Here is a 23,837-nt window from a genome sequence, read left to right as displayed (position 1 = left end):
TCTCTAAGACAAGTAGTGTTGTATCAACTTGATTACGTACTTACTTTTCTTGTGTAATTGAATTATTATCAGAAGTGGCTCTCTCTAAGATCTCCAATGTAATATTATAGATATATAGAACTTTCCATATATTAGCATATTAGAACTAGTATACGTAAATGAAACAAATATGAAATACGAATATAGACTAAAGGAACAGAAATAAGAAAAGAAAAGGAAGAGGAAAAATTAGTACCGGTTGGGGATACCAACCAGTACTAACGAGGCCACCTCCCCACGCGGCGTGGGAAGCCCTTTAGTACCGGTTGGTATCCCCGACTGGTACTAAAGGACCCCCCTCTAGTACTGGATTGCCAGTACTGGTTGCATAACCGATACTAGAGGGGGGGTTGGGAAACGGTAGTAGAGGCTATTTTTCCAGTAGTGTGGGCTAGGGACAGCACGAGTCCATTCATTGAGGCATGTCAAGTTGTCTATGCATGGTCAACGCTGTCCTAGCAATCGATTATTTGACTAACTTTGGTCGAGCAACTGAAACATTTCTTGAACAGCAACTGCAGTTTTGTTTTTCTTTTTTCCTTTTTTACCAAAGGGAAATCCCCTGATGGGAAACCGTATCCATCCAATACACAAAAAGGTGGCCGAGAACATGTTCCGAGACTGAAACATATTTAGATTGCAACTTCAGCTCAGAAGGATGCAAAATCACCCAATTACTGAAAAGTTCTTAACGAAAGTAGCTACACACTCGAGAGTCACATAGAAAATAAGAACAAGTGATGATCCTACACTTACGCTTAGAAATGCAATGCATTCTAATCTCCCATGTAATTGAGTAATTCCCAGCTAATACTCAACTGGTGAGAACCAAATATCATACATACAAGCTAGACACACAAATTAAAACCAAGAACAAGTGTTGTGCTACAATTGCATAGGTTCCTAATGTAGAACATAGCACTTCTAGATCCAGAGCTGTTGTGGTTTTGTTTTTCTTTACCCTCCTCTTCTTTAATGAAATGATTTAGAATTTCAGGTGTAACTGTGGTGCTGCTATCAAACTTTCTTTTTCTTTCTGAATCCAATTCATGAGCGACCTTTGCAACTGGACAGGCTCATGTGTAAGCCATGAGTCAAACCAGTGACAAACACGGATCCGAAGCCTAATGAGCTCCTCCTCATCTTCTTGAAATAGCTTTCTTTTCCTAGCTCCCCCAGAAGTGCTCCGTCTTCTCATTCTTGATCTCCATGCGCTCATGCATGGCTTGTCAACCTGAATACGTGCAAAGCCATGTTTAGACTTCCAAAGCAATTGGTAAACCATTGCTTCGGCATTTTGGTGGAAGTAATCTATTGCTTTTGGCAGCATAATCTCTTCCAGCTGTTCCAGGGCAATGTCTGTATGCAAGACATGTTGCTCCTTGCGGACTATCACCGCTATCTCAGAACTCCTATTCGCTGGCAGCATGTCCTCTAAAGAGCCATGGGGCGAAAAGGCGATCCCAGCTTTCAGATATGGATAATCTTGCAGAGAAATTAGGTCTTCAGATAGTGAGGTCTTCTTTTTTCTGTACATAGGTAGTGAGACGTACCAATGCAAAGTAAATTGAATTACTGGATCTAGCAAACCATCTGATAATCCTGCCATGTCCATGTTGCTAAAACGTCGAACCTGATGCTGTCCATGCTCCTTGCAACAAAGTGGGTTTGGCCGATTCAACTGAGAGAGCAAGCTATAGAATTTGTCCCAATGTTCTTTATAGTCCAAATAAAAAGAGGGCTCCCATGAGAAGTCTTCATTGGGCAGTTGAGTAAGTTCATTTCTAATATTTTCAAGTTTACACTTGAAATGAGGGGCAAATAACTGGAGGCACTTAACTGCGATCCCAACTATGTCTATACTTTCCGAGAGCTGTACGGCCAAACTAAAGATGATATTACCCTCTGGTGTACCATCATACTGGATGAATGTTAGGGTAATATGTATTCCATGCACTGGATTACGGATGGGAATCAACCATAATTGAAACAAAGGACACTGGTTTCCCCGAACAATTTTATGATGGAGTTCCTTGCCGGCAAAAAGGTTTTTGACAAAAGATTCAAAGAGCATGTGATGGCGCGGTGTGCCACCAAGCTCTATGAATCTCAGAAACTCACTAGCACCATCTGCATACCACTCAAATCTTTGAGCAATGGACCTTCTCAAGTCATTGTTATTGGGTTTAAATATGGAGAGAGCAAATGACTTGGTAGCATGCACAATATGATTAGGAAGGGAGGAATTCTTTACCTCCTGTGCCATTTGTTCGTGTTCTAGGATTCTCTGCTTGCATTTGTGCAGTGTGTCATCACACTCTTGAGCAGCACGCTTCAGCTTCCTACGCCAACGCAATAAGGATGCATCAGTGATCTGCCACTTATTAGATGTCTCAAGAGCAGCCTCCAGCCTGATGTGTGCCATCTCTAGCCTCTCCAAGTTTCTGTTTGCACTTGAGTCCTCCTTTTCCTTGTACCTGTCAACCAGTCCAGACAGGATTTGGCTAAATGTTTCCTGGGCAACCACAGAACTCACCATCTCCGCCATTACGATTCAATTAACAATAGCTCCTGTAGTCTGCTCGGGAAATGCAACATAGAATACTATACATGAGACAACATATATATGAACTTTTGATCACAAGGAAAGATTTACGGCTCACCTTTGATTGAATCACATGGAAGTGGTGCACAGCTATCCTTCGTATAGAGAACTTTTGGAGGGTAAGATGAGAACTTAAGAATACAATGTTTATAAAGACTTTGAGAGGGCAGGAAAAGGACAAGTCAGCAACTGGGGTCTGATAGAGAGAGGTGTTGAAGATTTGGTCTCTATACAAGGGTCTATTCAAAGATGACCTTTTGCTATTTTTTCCATGGCGTACTAGTCTCCTTTTTTTCCCAAACGTACATGGCACGCTAGTCTGACCGGAGACAAAAACAAACGTGGTCCAATATGGCCACATCTTTAGTCTAAAGCGGTAGAAGATCGTGGCGACGTACGAATAGCATAACCATTTCTTGGAAAATTTGGTTTGACCGACTATGCGTGTTTTACTATTTTTTTTCAAGAACCTAGGAGAGCTGCGTATCTTTATATTAAAAAGATGGAAATAATTACGTATTACAACACGGGTTGAAGATCATTGGGTACTTACACGAGTAACTAATACAACCAATGAAACCAATGAAACAGAGCTTACATCTGCTGTATATGATAAATTGCAAATACACTGCTAGGTTGTATTGCCATTAAAAAAATAGGAATGATTGATCTCACATCTGCAAGAGTAAGATTTTAGCGTTATACTGGCAACCATTTCTGCTAGATTCAAGCATCACAGTATAAATCCATCACATATTCTCCTGCGAATCATCTCTCTCAACGCAGAGACGCGGAAGCCGGAAGTAACAGGGACTAGCGAGTGCCATGTTAGGTGGGGAAGCAAATCGATCGTACCTTGACCCCACCTGCGTGTCGCCAGAATAGGCGGCACCTCAGACCCGTCTCCGGCAGCTCATCATCCTCCGCCCCGCCTTTCCCTCTCCTCCCATGAGCCCCCGGCCCCATCACCGCCGTACTCTGCACCACCCCCGGCGGCAGGCCATGCGGGGCTCGGAGTCACCTTGTCAGGAAGTGTGATGATGGGCTGGGCCAGGCCAAATCGAATTAACTTTCGTACAATAAGGCCCAACCCAGCTGACACTCCTCCGTCGGCATCCAGCGCTGTTCATGGCGGCGATGTGCTTCAACCACTGCGAGTGCCTGTTTAGCTCAAGCACAAAACTGCATGTAGTCCAACCATTTCAGATGTTACTCTGTCATTACAGGTTGGTATCTGTTGGCGCTAAAATCAGGCCAACACATGAACGTACTCGAATGTGTAGTGGGCAGGGGCGCACCGTGCAGCACCTCTGCATAGGCCAGTCAGACCGGTTCGATAGACCGGTCAGACCGGTTCGCCGGGGCAACCCGACGACCAACCAACGAACACTCGCCCGGGAAGGATCCCGTCGGGGCAAGCGCACGCAGGTTTGCTCTAGGATCGGCATGCCACCTAGAACACCCTAGAGATGAAGGAGGAACAACAAATAGTAGATTGGAAAAGCTAGGGCAAAGGAAAACGGTAAAAAAGATAAAAGATGTGTTTTTGATCGATTGGATACCCTCAATTGGTCGTGAACCTTTATATTTATAGGGAGGGGCCTAATGGAGTTGAAACCCTTATAAATCTTGTTAGAAAATACAACTCCTACTCAGACTCTACGGACCTAAATCGGTCTAACCTATCTGCTTAGGGGCAGATCTTCCCAAGGTCATAACTCTCTCATCCGAACTCCAATCGGATGTTCTACGTATGTATTTTGGTCTACTCGATGAGAGCTATGCAACGGTGAAGTTCAATTTGCATTTTGAGCACTTTGACCAAACCGGTCTGACCGGTTTGGGAGACCGATCTAAACAGGTCTGTCCAGGTTTGCCAATTTCGATCACGAACAGTATCTAACCTGTGGATCTGCCATCTTAGCTAAAGCTTTCAGATACGAAATGGTTTTCGACAGCATCTTGAATCAGAGCTGCAACTTTATGGGACAACATGAACTCATGTGTCAGACCAGTGTGAAGCAGGAACACAAAAGTATGCGAGTGCTGCCTCGCGCGAGCGTCTGCGGACGGGCAGCGGGCGGCCTGTTTTAATTTTTTTGAAACATTTTTATCCTGATTGATTTTACCAACCGGGACTAAAGGGGGTCTTTAGTCGTCCCAGGTTATTCACCCGGGACTAAAGAATCCCCTTCGTCTTGAAAATTTTATCCCGGAAAATTTTTGGTTGATTTGAACCTACCAAACGGGATTAATGCCCCGTTTTCCATCAGTGCAAAGGTCATCATATAATCCATGAGCAATCTCAGCCGGGACTGGACAACTGTGGAACTGACAATCTGTGCCATCAGGATTCAAGCATATATAGTATCCCTTCCATCCATATTCAGGAAGTACGACATATAACAATCTAGATGAGAGATAGATACATGAATTTTGGATAAGAAGAAAAGAGTTAGCTTAGCAGCTGCAGGAACCTTCCTTTGATTGAATAATGGTAAATCATACTGCAAGCCAAGATGATAACTTAAGGAGAAGATAGCGATGTCCAAGTTAGACAACTTCGGTAGTTAGAGGTTGTATGGATTTGGGATTCTTTTAATCAGGAAGTATGATTTAAGTCAAACTAGGCTTGAATAAACTAAGCCAACATGCATTACATGGAAGAAAGTGGAAGAGGTGCGTCAGGTCGCGTGAAAATTGGGTTAGTTTGATAACTAACAGCGACAGACGGTCAGGGAACGAAAGTGAAATTATTCCGAGTGCAATTATTTTTGTCGGGCATTCAACAAAGACTTTGCCAAGTGCAATTATTTTGCTGAGTGTTTGTTTTGCAGCACTCAGCAAAAAGCTTGTTTGCCGAGTGCCCGAAGAATTACACTCGGCAAATACTGTTGCACTCGACAAATCTACAGTTTCGGTAGTGGTTGTTTGTTTGACTTGACGGAAACATGAGAGTCTGTTACGTTGGCCAGAAGAATTGCCCAACAGGCCCCCGTCGGATCTCATCTCCGGCCGGGGCAACCACAGTCTGACTGTCTGAGACCCGTCGGACCCCGTCTCCGGCGACTGACTTTGGTCGGGCAACCCGTCTGTTACGTTGGCCAGAAGACGGATTGTTTCTTATTTAACTTTTGCATAAAAGAATTGTTTCTTTGACTTGACTTGACTTGACGGAAACCCCGTCTCCGGCCGCTCGTCATCCTCCTTTAATCATCTCCCAACGCTCGTCATCTCCCAACGGTAGTTAGATGATTCTTTTAATCAGGAAGTCTGATTTAAGTCAAACTAGGCTTGAATAAACTAGGCCATCATACATTACATGGAAGAAAGTGGAAGAGGTGCGTCAGATCGCGTGAAAGTTGGGTCAGTTTGATAGCTAACAGCGACAGGCGGTCAGGGAACGAAAGTGAAAGCTTGAAACACAATTTAAAAATATTTATCTTTTTGCTATCATGTAATTCGGTCCAACGGACTACCGTCAATGAAATGGACCGTGCTTGATGAATGAAGCTGCAATCTGGAACAAAAAAGGAACTATATCTGTACATGATTGACAAGATCATAAGAAAATGATACTGAGGGTGGGGATAAATTGGCATATACATGAGGAATTTTTTTGACTAAATGAGTATTATATTTTGACTTGACTTCGTTTCCAAAATGTGTATTGACTTCAGAGCAAAGTGACAATCTGCACTTCAGTACGTGTCTGCACATAATTGGCCAGTATGCATAAAGCTATCATCATTTGAGGGTGGTTGGATTACTTCCAAGACCCGGTGAACAAAGCATAATGCGATATATCTAATTTGCATGCCACTGAACAAGGAATTCAACAATGTCTTCTTCTTTGAAAGGTTCCAGATGAATGAACTGCCACTTCTCAATAACTGAAAATATTCGAACATTCCTAGTTTGCAGGAACAATTTTCATGCCGTGCTTAAGATGCCAACTTAATGTTGCAAGGAAAGATGAAAACTTAAGAAGGAGAAGTGATGCCCAAGATTAGAGAGGAAAAAGAAGAAGACGAGTCACTAATGTAATGTTATAGAAGGATGTTAAAGAAGAAGTGACGCCCAAGATTAGAGAGTAAAAACAGAACCCGCCGCAGCCACGCCCTTGCCGCCGACGGCCGACCTCATCGTCAGTGGCCTCCTCTCCCTCTGTCTCGGCGGCGCACGGCGGCGAAAGCTGCGAGTAAATGATGTGTAGGAGATGAAACTTCCAGCCCACCAAGACCATCTCAACCTTATCTTCTTCTTCCTCGTCTTCTTCCCCAACCCTCCCATTTAATGATGGCTCACTATGGATAAAAAATATTATCCAATATTTTTTTCAAAAAAGTTGTGCCAACATTTTTTTTCAAAAAGTTCAACCAACATTTCTTTGGAAAGTTGAACTAACATTTACTCAAAAAAGTTGAATCAACAGTTCTTTAGAAAAAGTTGAATCCAACATTTTTCAAAAAAAAAGTTGCACCAACAGTTTTTGAAAAAAAAAATTGAATCCAACCTTCTTCTCCGGCTCTAGCACCAGCTGGCGTGCCGGCCGGCCACGATGGTGGCAGCAGGAGGAAGGGGTAGGCGGCCGCCGACGCGGCGCATGCATGGGAGGGAGGGGAGGGCGGCGGCAACAGGGCCCGCGGGGGCGGCCGCGCAGGCAGGGGAGGGAGGGAAGGGAGCTAGTGTTTGAGTTGATATAGATCTGATGGATTTCAGTACTTGCACGAATCTCAAACACTTAAAGGTTCAATGTCTCCAGAAGATGTATAGGTTTTCCGGATGATGCGTGGCAGCGGCCACAGTCTAGGCCCCTAGCAGGCCCTCGGCCCAGTACAGTGATGGGCTGGCCCCACAGGATATCGTGCTAGTCTAGGCCCCTAGCAGGCCCTCGGCCCAGTACAGTGATGGGCTGGCCCCACAGGATATCGTGCTACGACATCCGCGTCAATGAAGGCCGCTCAACCGACAATTTGGACCTCTTGGGAAAAAAAACTGACAATTTGGGAACATTTTTTTTTGCCCCATTTGGGAAAAACTTGCACGTCTCCCGATACTCTCCCCTCTCACTGCACGAGCCTCGAGCTGTCCTGCTACGCCAACTTTTCTCTCTCTTTTTTCCCCGTTGAGCTAGCGGATATCTCAAGCTGTTGGAGACATCCTTACTGTTTAATTATTACTCCCTCCGTTTTGTTTTCTTATACGCATGGAGCAGCAGTCCAGTGACCAAGGCAGGAGACGGTGCATGCTAGCTGCATTAGTTTTGCACCTCCGCTGGGCCCGGTTGCAGACTTGCAGCGCATCCATGCCTCCATGCAGGACGCCGGCTGTTTGCTGGCCGATTTATTTTCCTGCTGTTAATTTCCTGTTTACTGGCCGCTGTGGCCCGCGCATTAAAAATAAAGCGGCAGCCTGGGCACACTGCCTACCTACCCGTCGACCAGCTTTCTTCGCCGGTGCAACCTACAAAACGTCGCAATGTCCTCAGCGTCCGCCACCGTTTCTGCAATCCTCCCGAGGCCTCCGCCACCTCTCCGTGCATGCTTCCACTGCAAGAAAAATGACCTCTCGTCCAGAGACTGAGTACCGGTCACTTTTTAACCCGGTACCCGGTACTAATGTTAGTACCCGGCCTAATGAATAGTCCCCGAGGAACCCCTTAGCCCCCACCCGGTACTACCCTTAGCCCCCACCCGGTACTAAAGGCAAGCCGCCCCTGCGCACGTCCGCATGCACACTTAAGATTTTTTTACTCACCTGCCCCGCGGCCCCTACCTTATCTCCTCTTGCTAAGGCTGCTTCTCTCCTCCACTGCTATCTTTCTCTCCTCTATCTTCTTCCTTCCTCCGCTAGCTCTAGATCTCCTTCCACTACCTCCTCTCCCCTCCCCCTCCGCGAGCCCCTCACCAGCAGTGAGGAGCAGTGGCGGGGGGGGGGGGGGGGGAAGGGGGAGGTGGGAAGGTGAGCGGCGGCAGCAACGGCCGGCCGCGGGCGGAGCGGCGGAGGAGGGGGGACGGAGGAGGGCCGGCGGCGGGGCAGTGGGGAAGGGGGCCGGAGGAGGGGCGGGGGAGCGGGGTGGTTGCGGCGAAGGAGGCGGAGGAGACGGAGGAGGGGTGGAGCGAGCGGGGCGGAGGGGGAGTCGGAGGTGGTGGCGGAGGGGCAGAGGGGGCCGGTAGCGGCAGGACGTGTGGGGGAGTCGGAGGCGGCGGTGGAGGGGGCCAGCGGGGGGGGGGGGGGTGCAGAGGGAGGTGGAGGGGGCCGACGGATAGGGGGGTGGCGGGGGCTGGCGGTGACATGGGCGGGGTTGGGGGAATTTCTTTTATTTTTTAATTTTTTAACACCCTCCAGTACCGGTTATCTCAACCAGTACTAGAGGACTCCCCTAATACCGGATTGCTAGTACCGATTGTACAACCGGTACTAGAGGGGGTTTCGGATGTAGGATTCTACATTACTTAGTCTTAACTAAAATAGGATCTTAACATCTAGATCATGAACACCACTTAGTAAAAGATTAGAAGCACAACCAGTAGCCAAAGCTTGTGACGATCTGACCATTAGTGTCATGGATAAGGTCGGGATGACGGACACCGTAGATGTACTGGCTCGGAGTAGATTGCGTCGTCCTTCTGGCCTCCACCTCGTTTGGCTAGAGACAACAACAGTAGAATGATGGCGGCCTTTAGATGGCTCCAGCGCCACCAGGGATCGGGACAGCAATATTGGGGGCGTGTGTGGGTTTTGCGTCTGATGGACTACCTCAAAACCCTACAGGCCCCCTTTTATTGTGGCGCTGGGTGATCTGGGACCGCAACCACAAGTTGGTTGCGCCTCCGATCAAGGCGCGGGGTGGAAATCACGACTTGGTTGCGCCTCCGATCAAGGCGCGGGGTAGAAATCACGAGTCCGAGAGTCATGGGCGTTTTTCCTGCTTATCCCTTCGTTTTCTCTCTGCCATTTGACCACCTCTAAATATTTCCAACATTCTCCCCTTTGGTCTAAACGCCTATAACTTATGCCATTCTTAAAGCAAAATTATGCAGGGAGATAATGTGTGACAATGGTGATTAAAATCCCACTGTGACACAATTGTCCACAATGTATAAAACTACCTATCATGATGGGAGATGGTTGTCTTATGACCCTCCAAGATCACAGGCTATCCGATAATCCCATGCCGGCAACATGTTCACTGAATATAATGGGAGGTAAGCCTTTTGTCCATGGATCCACAAGCATCCTCTTAGTACTGATATGCTCTAATAACTCAATGGTGTGATCTTGGATTCTATCTTTCACAACAAGATACTTAAGCTCAATGTGCTTTGCAGCATCACTTAACTTGTTGTTATTCGAATAGAAAACTGCTGACTTATTATCGTAGTATAATTTTAGTGGCCTACTTATGCTGTCTACCACTCTTAATCCTAGGATAAAATTCTTAATCCATATAGCTTGGTCCACAGCTTCATAACATGCCACAAACTCAGCTTGCATTGTTGATGCAGCTGTCAGTGTTTGTTTGTAGCTTTTCCACGATATAGCCCTATTTGCAAGTGTGAAGATATAACCTGATGTGGATCTTTTTGTGTCAACACAACCCGCAAAATCAGCATCTGATTATCTCTAATTTCTCAGTTCTCTTATACATTAGCATGTAATTCTTAGTGCCTTGCATGTAACGCAAGGCTTTCTTAACTCCTTTCCAATGGCCTATTCCTAGATTAGAGTGATATCTTCCAAGCATCCCACTTATAAAGACCAAGTCAGGGCGTGTACACACTTGTGCATACATTATGCTTCCGATAGCTGAAGTATAAGGAATCATTCTCATTTGATCAACTTCTAATTGATTCCTGGGACTTTGAAATAACACAAATTTATCGCCCTTGACAACTGGAGCAGCTGTGCCTGAACATTGGCTCATATTATATCTTTCAAGGACCTTCTCTATGTAAGCTTTTTGAGAGAGTCCTAATACACCTTTGGACCTATCTTGGTGAATCTCAATGCCTAAGACATAAGCGGCATCACCGAGGTTCTTCATGTCAAATTTTGATGAGAGAAAGCCCTTTGTCTCATGCATCAAGTTTTTATCGCTGCTTGCTAATAGGATGTCATCCACATAAAACACTAGGATGATTATAGAGCTCCCCTTAGTCTTAACATATATGCAGTTGTCTTTCTTATTTTCAATGAAGCCAATTTTCTTAATTACTTCATCCATTGTCTGGACGCTTGTTTCAATCCATAAATGGATTTTCTTAGTTTGCATCCCAAATGTTCCTTGCCTTCCAAGATGAAACCTTCAGGTTGCTTCATGTATACATTCTCGTGCAAGTCACCATTAAGGAACGCAGTCTTAACGTCCATCTGATGCAGCTCAAGATCATAATAAGCTACTAAAGCCATAACGATTCTAAATGAATCTTTCTTTGAGACAGGCGAGAAGGTTTCATTATAATCGACTCTTTCTACTTGAGTGAAGCCCTTAGCCACGAGTCTTGCTTTGAACCTTTCGATCTTCCCTTTAGAGTCATATTTGGTTTTGTAGACCCATTTATAGCCTACTGTTTTGGCTCCTTCAACAATTTCTACTAAGTCCCATACTCTGTTTGCTTCCATGGATTTCAACTCTTCTTCTATGGCCTCGCACCACTTATACGAGTGCTCACTTCCTATGGCTTCCTTAAATGAGCTTGGGCGATCCACCTTCCCCATGACGTGTACTTCTTCACTTAGGTACACATATTCATCGAAAAGGTTGGACTTCCTCTCACTGTTGACCTTGTCAAAGGTTTTGGCGCTACTGCCTGTGGTGCCTCTACTTGAGCAGGTTCTTGGTGAACCACCTTGGGCTCATTAGTTGCCTCCCCTTGCAATCCACCAGCAGGTTCTTCTTCACTTTGATGCTCACTTATCACAGGTGCACCTACATTTTCACTTAAGGTAGGTGTTACCTCCCATTCTCTTACTGGAGGTTCCACTACCTGAGATGTAACTGCGGTATATGGCATAGGAGCATAATAATCCTATCTTATGGGCAACGGCTCATAAGTTCGAATCTCCTCAAGATCAATTTTCCTAGCCTCAATGCATCCAGTTTCCTCTAAGAAGACAACATGCCTTATCTCCACAAACTTAGTGGTACGCTTAGGACAGTAAAAGCGGTACCACTTTGACTTTTCCAAATATCCAATAAAATAGCAGCTTCTGGTTTTAAAGTCTAATTTTCCATGTTGTGGATTGAATATCTTAGCTTCATGCTGGGCTTCCTACCAATCCAAAGTTCATAAGGAGTATTAGGGATTGATTTACTAGGAACATGATTACTAATGTGTGCGGCAGTCTTTAAAGATTCCATCCACAAACTCACTGGTAGCGTAGAGTTATTGAGCATACTACGCACCATGTTCATAAGGTTACAATTTCTTCTCTCAGCAACACCATTTTGTTGAGGCTCACCAGGAGTGGAATACTGAGTTGCGATACCATTATCTTGGAGAAATCTGGCAAAGGGTCCCAGAATTTGTTCATATGTGGAGTGTTTCCCATAATACTCCCCTCCCCTATCTGATCTTATCACTTTGATCTTTAATTCATGTTGATTTTCTACTTCAGCTTTAAAGATTTTAAACTTATCAAGTGCTTCAGACTTTTCGCGTATGGGATAAATATATCCATAGCGGGAGAAATCATCAGCGAAGGTAATGAAATAATTATAACCATCCACTGATCTTACATTAAATGGACCGCATATATCAATATGAATTATTTCTAATAATTCTAAACTGTGCTTATCTCCATCATTTTTAATTTGTTTTGCAAATTTTCCCTTAATGCAGTCAACACATTGATCTAAGTCAGAGAAATCTAATTTTGGAAGTATCTCTTCTCTAATGAGACGCTCCATCCTCCCCTTCGAAATCTGGCCTAAGCGGAAGTGCCACAATTTCAACGAAATCTCAATGTTTCTCTTTCGCTTATGGTTGACATCGCTTACATTCATCACAGAGGAATTAACACTTAGAGGCAACATGTAAAGCTTATCATGCAAAGGGGCATAACCAATAATCTTATTCTCAAAACTTATTACACACTTATTGTTTCCAAAGTTGTAGGAATAACCATCACAATCTAATGACGAAACAGAAATCAAGTTTCTCTTAATTGATGGTAGATAAAGAACATTACTTAAATGAAGTCTGAAGCTACTACTAAGTTCTAAAGTGAGATCTCCAACAGCCTTAACTTCAGCTTCAACTCCATTTGCAACCTACTGTTTTGGCTCCTTCAAGTCCAATTAAGCACACTAAGATCTAATCAAGATTGTGACTGAAAACTTGACCAAAACCGAATTAAAAGCGGACTGATAAGCACATTTAGGCACTGATGAGCACAACAATTAGGATCTAATCAACTAGAGACACATGCAATTCTTACTCAGAGACTTAAATGACTTAGTTGCACATCAAGGACTAGTCGGCAAGACTAATTGCATCTGAAATTGATCTTAGGGTTCAGATCTAGATGAGATAGCTTAATTGATACCAAATGTAGGATTCTACATTACTTAGTCTTAACTAAAATAGGATCTTAACATCTAGATCATGAACACCATTTAGTAAAAGATTAGAAGCACAACCAGCAGCCATACACTACGGGAAACAGGGAAGATGCCGAGTGCCAGGGGCACTCGGCGAAGCCCCAAAAACACTCGGCAAAGTGTTTGCCGAGTGTAACACTCGGCAAACGACACACGGCAAAAATCTTGACGGCAAACACTGATTCGCCGAGTGTTTTGTGTCGGGCACTCGGCAAAGACTTTGCCGAGTGCCCAAAAAACACTCGGCGACCAATTATTGAAAAAAATAAAAAAAAGACATGCTCCGCCACCTGCTTCGCCGCCGCCGCCGCCACCATCCTCTCCTCTTCTCTTCAGGCCCCGGCGCCACCATCCTCTCCTCTTCTCTTCAGGCCCCGGCGCCGGCGGATCCGGTGGAGGGGACGGGCGGGCGGCGGATCCGGGGGCGCCGTGCGCCGAGCGGGGGGCGGCGGCGGATCCGGGGGCCGGGGGCCGGGCGCCGGGCGGGCGGCGGCGGATCCGGGGGGGCGGCGGCGGATCCGGGGGCCGGGGGCCGGGGGCCGAGCGCCGGGCGGGCGGCGGCGGATCCGGGGGGGGCGGGAGCGGATCCGGGGGCCGGGGGCCGGGCGCCGGGCAGGCGGCGGCGGATCCGGGGGCGCCGTGCGCCGGGCGGCGGGCGGCGGCTGATCCGGGGGCCGGGGGCCGGGGGCCGGGCGGGCGGCGGCTGATCCGGGGGCGCCGGGCGGCGGGCGGGCAGCGGCGGGGGGCGCCAGGCGGCGGGCGACGGCGGGGGGCTTCAGGCGGCGGGGGGCTTCGGGAGGGATAGAGGAGGGAGTACTGACGAGGGCCGGGAGTAGTGAGGGGGTAGACGCTTAAGTCCTTTGCGGCCGGGCATTAAGTCGCCGAGTGTCCTAGGGGTAACACTCGGTGAAGGGTGCTTTGCCGAGTGTCTACACTAGGACACTCGGCAAAGTTATTTTAAAAAAAAATTAAAAAATATCTAACAATTTCAAAAAATTGTCAAAAATTTACATGAAATAATATATATTCTCTATTCACTGTACAAAAAGTTTTGTAGTCCAATCAAAACTCGACCGTCATTTTGACTCCAAATCTTATACAATCCTTCTCAATGTTACTATTTTTCTTCGGAAATACTTCGGTTTGTAAACATCGTACGTGATGAAATGTGCAAAACATTCTCAATTTTTTTTGACAGCCTCCACCTATGATATCATCACATCATGACAAATCTGATGATTTTCAGACTTTGTTTATTTTTTTTATAATTTAAAAATATCACTGCCACACGTTCGTGGTCGTGTTTCCTGAACAAGATGTTCGAAATTTCTTGTCATTTCATGTGTCAGGTCTCAAATTGGGCCAAAAAATATGAATATAATTTTTCTACTCATTTTGTTCCATAATTTGAATCACTTGCAGTTCAAATTTGACTTATACCAAAAATTCCCTTGAAATGCAATTAATTAAATAAATATAGCAAATAAATCCAAAAATATACCAAATTTTAACATGGAGTACCACATGTTGTATGTGGGGAGTAGAAAAAATTTCATGGTGAAAAGAGGAAAAAAAATTATTTTTTTGCCGAGTGTCAAAAAAAAAACACTAGGCAAACCCCCCTGTTTGCCGAGTGTTTTTTTTGACACTCGGCAAACCCCCCTCTTTGCCGAGTGTTTTTTATTTGACACTCGGCAAAGCCCCGGTTTGCCGAGTGTTTTTGTTGTGCCGAGTGTTTTTGGCTTGGCACTCGGCGAAGAGCTTGTTTGCCGAGTGCTCGAAAAAAACACTCGGCAAAAAAATACACTCGGCAATTTTCATGTTTCCCGTAGTGATAGATTGTGATGATCCGGCCATCAGTCTCGTGGATGAGGTCGGGATGACGGACGTCGTAGATGTACTGGCTCGGAGTAGATCATGTCGTCCTTCTGGCCTCCATCTCGTTTGGCCAGAGACGACGGCAGTAGAACGGCGGCTGCCTTCAGACGGCTCCAACACTGCAAGGGATCGGGACGACAATATTGGGGGCGTGCGTGGGTTTTGCGTCTGTTGGACTACCTCAAAACCCTGCCGGACCCCCTTTTATTGTGGTGCTGGGCGATCTGGGGCCGCAACCATGAGTTGGTTGCGCCTTTGATCAAGGCGCGGGGTGGAAATCGCGAGTCTGAGAGTCCTGGGCGTTTTTCCTGATCCCTTCCTTTTCGCTCTGCCTTTTGACTACCTCTGAATATTTCCAACACTGGACCGGTAAAAGAGGCGATTTCTCTAGTAGTGTTCGCTTCCGCCACCATCGCCTAACCATGGCCTACGCCGTGCTAAGCAGTGTGCGGATAAGGAGGATAAGGCAGAGGCAGTGTGTGGGGGAGGTCAAGTTCTCACCCAGCGCCTGGATCCCCTCCGTGCTCCACCTGTTGGCGTACCCTCCGCAGATGGCCTTGAAGTCTAGGGTGGGATGGTGAGTCGCCACCGACGTCAGCACTCCCAATGCCCCATGGAACACACCATCGGAGACGAGCCCCCGAACTTCATCCAAAATCTCCAAGAGCTAGATGGTGGGCGCGTTGGTGCTCAGGCCCGACCAGAGCACCTCAGCGATCACCACCTGCGCCACGTTACGGAGTTGATCAAGCTCTCCTTTGATGGTGGATCGCTCCCCTAGGGACCGGGCTAGTGTCTCCGCGCTATGAACAACCGTTGCTTGGGCCGTCTTCAAATCTGCCTCCAGAGCTGCACAAGAAGCCAAGTCGGTGAAAGGCAAAAACAGGTACAACCCTGACTCAAATTCCCAAGACGACGAAACTTACCCTTCTTCGTGGTTACGACTGCGGCGCGGCCCTCCTCCGACTGCTGTAGCTCTCACTGCAGATGGGCAACCTTCTCACCCAGCTCTGGGCACGGGAGACCGAGTCAACAAGCAGAAAAAAAGAGTAAAAAATGATGACCAAGGGAAAAAAATATACTTACCGAGACGGGCGCTCTCCCCAATAGTAAGACCGGCCTCATCTTGTTGGGCCATCCTCTCCTGTAGCCGAGTGACCTCCTGCTCCAACGATAGCGCCTTCTGCTTGGCGTGCGCTCGGGCCGACCGCTCTGCCCCCAAAGCCTCCGGCGAAGCGGCAAGCGCCTGCTCAACAGCAGTCGCCCGCTCAAGTGTGTGACGCTCAGCCTCCAGGCACTCCCCGACCACCGCCTTGATCTCCGACAAATGGGCATGCGCCACGGCAAGCGCCTGCTCGGCAGCAGTCGCCCGCTCGAGCATGCAACGCTCCGCCTCTTGGCGCTCCCCGACCGCTGCCTCGATCTCTGACAAACGGGAATGCGCCACGGCCAGCGCCTACTCGGCAGCAGTCGCCCCCTCGAGCACGCTCCGCCTCCTGGCGCTCCTCGACCACTGTCTCGGCCTCCACCAGGCAGGCCTGGGTTGCGGTGAGCCCCTGCTCGGCAAGGGTCGCCCACTCCTGGACTTCGGCCACTGGCGCCGCCCGGTCTTAGAACTCGTGACGGGCAGCCTCCAGCTCACGAGCAAGCTCGCCGACCTGCCGCAACTCCGCAACATCCCTCTCCTGCTGACTGTGCTCCTCCCGGAGGAACCGGGACTTCCATTTTGGTCCCAAAAATAACAATCAAATTTCAGCGTTTTGCACTTCGCGAAATACAATATCTCTTCTCATGCATCCGTACAGTACAAGGCAAGTGTAAATCCGTACCACTAATCCACTACTGCATACATACGAAGATACATGTAGTATATACACTAAAGTCAAACGGGGGCGACTGCCGACTGGATGTCTGGATCCGCGTGAGGAGGATGATGTCATGACATGATGATGATGTCTCAGTTGTCAGCAATGACCGAAGCAGTCGACGAGGATGGCCACAGCGGTCTCGGCGCTGAGACGACCCGGCGGCGACGCGCCGGCCGCAACCGCACCAGCGTCGCCGTCGCCCGTCCCCGTGTCCTTCATCCCCTGCTGCTTGGACCCGCTAGCTGCGTCCTGCGGCGACGCGCCGTCCTCCTCCTCCGGGGCGTGACGCCGCGGCGGCGCGGCCCCGGCCCGGACGTCGTCGCCTCGCTCGCCCTGCGCGGCGGCTGGTGATGATGATGAGGCTGGCGAGACCGAGCCGAGGGCCTGGAGGATCGCTTCCCGCCCCCGCATGATCACCGCCGCCAGTGACAAGCCGCCGCCGAGCACGCTCGACATCTCGGGGGCAACGGCCTCGTGCCTGCGAGCCGGCTGACGAGCTGTCAAGAACCTCCAAGACCTCGCCCGGATCGGAGGTGTGCCAACACACAAACAACACGATTACGATCCTGGACGTCGTCGTCTCCGTTCTGTCGGCGAGAGTTGGGGGCGACGCGGCGTCGTGCGCGCTCGTTTTGTAGTGGTTTGGTCGGCGCGGCGGTCAGAACGCGCGCGAGAGGAGACGCAGACGCGTGTCGTGCTGGGGCAGGAAGGAAAAGCTTCTGCTGCGGTTTTGGAGGCCAGACCACAGCTTCGGCTCAAGAGTTAAAAGACTTTCTTGTTGGGAGAAAAAAAAAGCACGGGCCCATTGTTTGTGCAACTGAGTCCAGGCCAGTCAAGTCAACATCACTCTGCTGTGTTACACGAATCACGTTGAGAAAAGTAGTGAGAAGGAAACTGCGAGCGGCGATTAGGAAGAAAAGTTGGAACCACCGAAAGGGCCGGGGCACCGGCAGCATCGATCGAGTTTCCAGTCTCACATGGAGTACATGAGAATCTTGGAATACTTGCACCTTTTCGGTGGGCCAACGTGTGAACCGTGTACGTATATGGAGGAAGAGGAGCACAGCGAGCGTGATCTCTTGTCATATTTCGTCCTTGTTAACTTTAATAAGTTACTCATCATGATGTGCGTATCAGGCCCGTATTAAAGTGTTCTTTCAAAAAAAAAATTCAGAGACACAATAGTAATCACGAGAAATGATCGTATTGCTCCTAATTAGTTGTTATTAGAAATCGTGCTATCTTTTTAGTTATCTGAATCTTAAATAAATGTCATGCATTGAAACTGGAAAAATAATATATCATTTGATTAGCTCTCTCTACACGTTTGCTTATGCAAACTTGTTCATGGGTGCGGATGTATAAACTCGAGTATAATTTGATACTCTTTGCGGGACGGACAAACGCGTATTTCATATTTGAATTTCTCGCCCACTGAATGGCTGACTTTTATTTGAGCAAAATTAGTAGGAAATTAAAAATAAACTCAGACAACACGTGTCACGAGTGACGTGTCCTGACTTTCTTTTTTGTTGGTGTTGGGGTTGAAAACTCGAAACGGCCCACGAAGCTGGACACGGCCCAGCCCACGGTAGTTCTGTAAGAAGAGGAGGAGGAGCTCGATGGACTACCCCGCGAACGTCTCTCTCCTCCTCCCCTGCGCCGCCGCTGCGAGCGGCGTCTTCGCAAGATCCAACAAGGAGGTGCGCGTGTGCCTGCCATGGCGCTGCTCTATCTGGCAACGAGGGTCGGCATGGTCCCCGCCGCCCGTGTGTCACGCCGACGACGACGGGCACAGGAGGACCTCTCGCCTGCCGCCGCTCCTCTCATCAGGTGCCTCTCTATTATACTACGTATCAATCCTTGAACAATTAATTAGTTCTTGCTTATGCATTGGCATGATGGCATCTCACAGCTTCGCAATGTTCTTTGATCTGATCTTATTAGGCGATCATGGAGCTGTGAGATCATGGTACTTCAATGGAGCTGGTCCTGCTCGGAAGATGGACAGAAACAGATGGTCACTGGCCGAAACGAAAAGTGCAGAGGCCGGAGATAGACGAAGTGGTGGCTGAAATCAAATCTTCATTCCAAGAAGCAAGGTAAACACGCACTGATGTGAGATGATGACCATGCGTGTCCTTACTTTTATACATACTCCATCTATTGAAATGATCGACGATGATCCTAAGAATTAATCTTGCCTATTTCTTCATCATGCCTTTTCGACGACAGAGAGGCCATCGAGCATGCAAGAAGGATGGAGAAGCTCGCGTGGCGGTGTTTCATTGGGTCTGGCGTCGCAGGCGTTGGCCTGGGGCTCTACGCTTTTGCATACGTCGCTCGTAAGGCAGCAGAAGCTGCGAGGAGATAAAGCACTGCATGTAACTATGTCGGTAACATACTGTCTCGGCTCTGTACGCAATGCTTATGTAATTAGTATATACCTAAGTAATGTACTGTGTGGTCTAGTGTCATTGTTTTTACTATGCAGTAACTGGTTCTTTTTAACCACTTGGTCCTTGTCGTAACCCTCACTTTGTAACAATGTTAGTTCCAAGCGTTTACATTCTCTAGAAACAGAGATCACCATCGTTAATCAATTAATGCATGGCAGTGTTATTGTGCCATTGCATTCCCTTGTTAGGTGCTTCAATTAGTAATTTTCCCTGGGGACGTAGTAACAATGACATGTCACCAAATTGGCAACACCGTTCTCTGCCTAGGGAGTTCTTGAGTGCAGCAAAACTGATACACGGCCTGGCTGCTCTGCAAACACCTTCTGATCGACCAATATTTGCTAGTATATATACCAATATAAAAGTAGGAAATAAACCCTAGCCGCGTGAACGTCTCTCCTCCCTGCTTGTGCGCGCGGCGTCTTCTCCATCTGCAGCCAGGAGGTGGGTGCCACTGCCAGTTCCATGGCGCTGTGCTATCTGGCAAGTGGAAAGGAATAAGGTCCCATGGTCGACTCGTTAATGTTGCAAATTGCCCCATAAGGCATGTCTACCATTTCTATCTTTTTGGTATGTGCAATCACGAGCCTGCATAAGCACAATGAGGGTCAGAAGTTTGGAACTGGCAAACTCCAAAGTAGAGCACAAAGAAACATACGACGACTAAGCGTTCCACATAGTATATCAAATAACATAAAATTATTCTTCAACTAAAAAAGTTCATTTAATGTAAGGATTTCAAAAACAAAAAGTTCAATACTACAACTTTAGAACAAATACACATATCCCCTTGCATTGATGCCAGTTTTGGACACAATTAAATTCTTTTGATTTGCACAAACCTTTTGTGAAACAGTTCCTATGTTTATATGGAATATATGGACACTAACCTAAATAGGAACAATTGAAGGCACGGACCCATGTGCTATTTCCTTGAGATCCATTTTTACTTTTGCCAGCCAGCATACATGATGAGACATGTTTTCATTCTATATACAAGGACAACGAGGTAACACTCCAGCATTAGTAGTTTTGGCCCTTGTAGCTAGCTGAGGTTCATGCATTGACCTATTGGCATGGTGACTGGTGAGCTTAGTCACACATGGAGCTCCGCTCGGAGGGGAATCAGGCCTGGTCTGTACCCATCGAGGAACTGGTGCCCCTACAACGCGTCTTATATAGGCTCGCTACGGGAGACAGTGAAATTGCCGAGTGCTAGGGGCACTTGGCGAAGGGCAAAAACCCTCGGCGAACCGTTTGCCGAGTGTAACACTCGGCAAACGGCACACGGCAAATTATCAGTCGGCAAACACTGAGTTGCCGAGTGTTTTGTGTCGGGCACTCGGCAAAGTCTTTGCCGAGTGCCGAGAAAACACTCGGCAACAAATTTTTGAAAAAATAAAAAAAAAACATCCTCCGCCACCACCACATCCTGCTCCGCCGCTGCCACCACCGCCAGCTCCGCCGCCGCCACCACCTCCAGCACCACCACCACAGCACCACCTCCCATGCTACCGTGCCTTGCCTCCTGCCGTCGACGCCTTGCACCCGTGCCTCCCACCGGCCACCGTGCCTTGCCTCCGCGCCGCCATGCCCACCGCCGCCACCACCACCCGCCGGCCACCACCACCACACCCGCCGGCCACCACCTCCACCACACCCTGGCCTCGACGTCGACCGCTGCACGAGCAAGCTCGCCCCACTCGCGGGTCGGGGAGCTGGATCCGGGGCAGAGGGGCGGAGCCCCCCCCGGATCCGGGGAGAGGGGCGGGGCGGCGGCCGGAGAGAGGCCGCCGCGCGAGAGAGGGGAAGAGCGGAGGAGTGGAGGGAGTTACCTGGAGAGGGAGGGGAGGGATTCGGCACCACCACCATGAAGTCCGCACCCACCGGATCCGGGGAGGAGGGGCTGTGCGGCGGCCGGATCCGGCCGGATCCGGAGAAGATGGGCGGGGTGATACCGGAGAAAGGGAAAGGAGGGGCCGGGGCGGCGGCCGGAGAGGGAGGAGGGGCCGGCCGCGCAGAGGGGAGGGGGGCGGATCCGGGGAGGGGGTAGGCGGCAGCCGGAGATGGAGAGGGAGGGGAGGGGCAGGGCGTCGCCGGTGAGGGAGGGGCTCGGGAGGGAGGGGAGGGGGGCGGATCCGGGGAGGGGGTGGGTGGCAGTCGGAGAGGGAGGGGAGGGGTAGGGCGCTGCCGGTGATGGTGAGGGAGGGGCTCGCGAGGGAGGGGAGGGGGCGCGCTAGGCGAGGGGGTTCGGGAGGGAGGGTAGCTGTGGCGTGCAGTGAGGAGGCGGGGGGGCCAGGGTGGGCAGGGTGTCTTGAGGGGAGGAGGGGGCCGGTGAGAGGAGGCCGGTACGGGGAAAACAAATTCGCCGAGTGTCCTAGGTGGACACTCGGTAAAGGGTTTCTTTGCCGAGTGTCCACCCTAGGACACTCGGCAAAGTTTTTTAAAAATAAAAATAAAAAATATCTAACAGTTTCAAAAAAATACCAAATTTTCACACGAAACAAGATATGTTCTCTACTGACTATACAAAAAGTTTTGTAGTCAAACCGAGCTCGACCGTCACTTCGACTCTAAATTTTATCGAATCCTTCTCAAAGTTACTATTCTTCTTCTGAGATACTTCGGTTTGTAATAATCACACATGATGAAATATGCAAAACCTTCTCAATTTTTTTTCACAGACTCCACGTATTATATCATCACATCATGACAAATCTCATGATTTTCAGACTTTGCTTGTTTTTTTTACAATTTAAAAATACTACTGCCACACGTTCATGGTCGTGTTTGCTGAACAAGATGTTTGAAATTTCTTTTCATTTCATGGATCAGGTCTCAAATTGGGCCAAATAACATGAATATCATTTTTCTACTCATTTTGTTCCATAATTTGAATCACTTGCAGTTCAAATTTGACTTATACCAAAAATTCCCTTGAAATGCAATTAATTAAATAAATATAGCAAATAAATTCAAAAATATACCAAATTTTAACATGGAGTACCACATGTTGTATGTGGGGAGTAGAAAAAATTCCAAGGTGAAAAGAGGAAAAAAAATTATATTTTTGCCGAGTGTCAAAAAAAACACTCGGCAAACCACCCTCTTTGCCGAGTGTCAAAAAAGACACTCGGCAAAGAGGGGGCTTTGCCGAGTGTCTTTTTTGACACTCGGCAAAGAGGGTGGTTTGCCGAGTGTTTTTTATTTGACACTCGGCAAAGCCCCGATTTGCCGAGTGTTTTTTCTTTACCGAGTGTTTTTAGCTTGACACTCGGCAAAGAGCTTGTTTGCCGAGTGCTCGAAAAAAAACACTCGGCAAAAAAATTACGCTCGGCAATTTTTAGCTTTCCCGTAGTGTGATCTCCATGCAGCGCTACAGGAGGCACCATCGACGCGTGAGGTCGACCTCGCCCTAAACAAGCTCCAGCTGCACAGCCTGTGTGCCTCGGCAGATGGCCACGACGTCGCAATGAAGAAGGCGGCCGCTGCCATCGTGGTGATGGCTGCCATGCCGTCAGCCACCTCGCCTCCTTATGCGCCATCTGCTATCGGCCAGACAGCCGTGGAGTGGACGACTCCGGGGCTCCTCCTGTCTGGCGGACAGGGGCTAGCCACGGCGACTCCTAGGTTGGCCGCGACGTCTCCTGGGCCACTCCAGATGGTGCCCCTCCCACCTTCTGTGCTGGGCCTGACTGCGACAGCTACTGGCGGGAATGTGCTCAGCGCACGGCTCTCTACGCTGGGCCTGGGTGTTGAAACTGCTACGGAGCGACCTCCTGGGCTAGGCTCGCCCGTAGCAACTGCTGCCAGCCAGTTGGCCATGGAGAGGCCGTCTGGACTGGGCCTACCCGCCGCAGCTGCTGCCGGCCAGTCGGCCATGTTGGGGCGGGCCGCGAAAGCTGTCGACGGCCTAACAGCGATGGAGCAGCCCACCAGGCCGGGCCAGGCCGCAGAAGCTGCTGCCGGCCACATGTCCACGGAACGGTCTTCAGGGCACGGCCTGGCCGCGGCAGCTGATGCATAGACAGGCATGGAGCTGGCTTCAGAGCTAGGCATGACTGCGGCACATCCTGCGCCCGTCCAGGAGGATTTGACCGTCGACGTCCTCTTCGCCGTGCCGGCCCCGGCGATTCTTCAGCACCTGCCGGAACGTCGTCAACACGTGCGCCGGAACTTCGACATGTCTTCGGTCCGCAGAAGTGCGTGACTCGACATGAAGCTGGCTGTGCCAGCCCTGGAGCGCGCACAGTGCAACTTGTGGTGCAAGCTGGGTGTCTCGGATGACGAGCTATGCCCATTCGAGGAAATACTATAGGAGTACATCAACTCACACCGGCTGCTCCCGGACCACATGATTGCAGCAATGACGGCCCTGT

At 48.8% G+C, this 23,837-nt stretch overlaps 1 protein-coding gene across 1 annotated transcript; it reads right to left on the bottom strand.

The window, feature by feature from the left end:
• Positions 1-657: 657 nt before the first annotated feature.
• LOC117842781 (uncharacterized) lies at positions 658-2,820 on the bottom strand. Its single transcript, XM_034723291.2, has 2 exons — positions 2,703-2,820; positions 658-2,617 (listed from the first exon to the last, which is right to left on the bottom strand). The coding sequence occupies exon 2, from the start codon at positions 2,585-2,587 to the stop codon at positions 1,025-1,027; it is 1,563 nt and encodes a 520-aa protein (XP_034579182.1). The 5' UTR covers positions 2,588-2,617; positions 2,703-2,820; the 3' UTR covers positions 658-1,024.
• Positions 2,821-23,837: the final 21,017 nt, after the last annotated feature.

This window comes from Setaria viridis, chromosome 2, assembly GCF_005286985.2.
Source record: "Setaria viridis chromosome 2, Setaria_viridis_v4.0, whole genome shotgun sequence".
In the NCBI taxonomy this organism is placed as follows: Eukaryota; Viridiplantae; Streptophyta; class Magnoliopsida; order Poales; family Poaceae; genus Setaria; species Setaria viridis.
The sequence above is the reverse complement of the archived record's forward strand: the minus strand, read 5'-3'. Positions and strand labels throughout refer to the sequence as shown.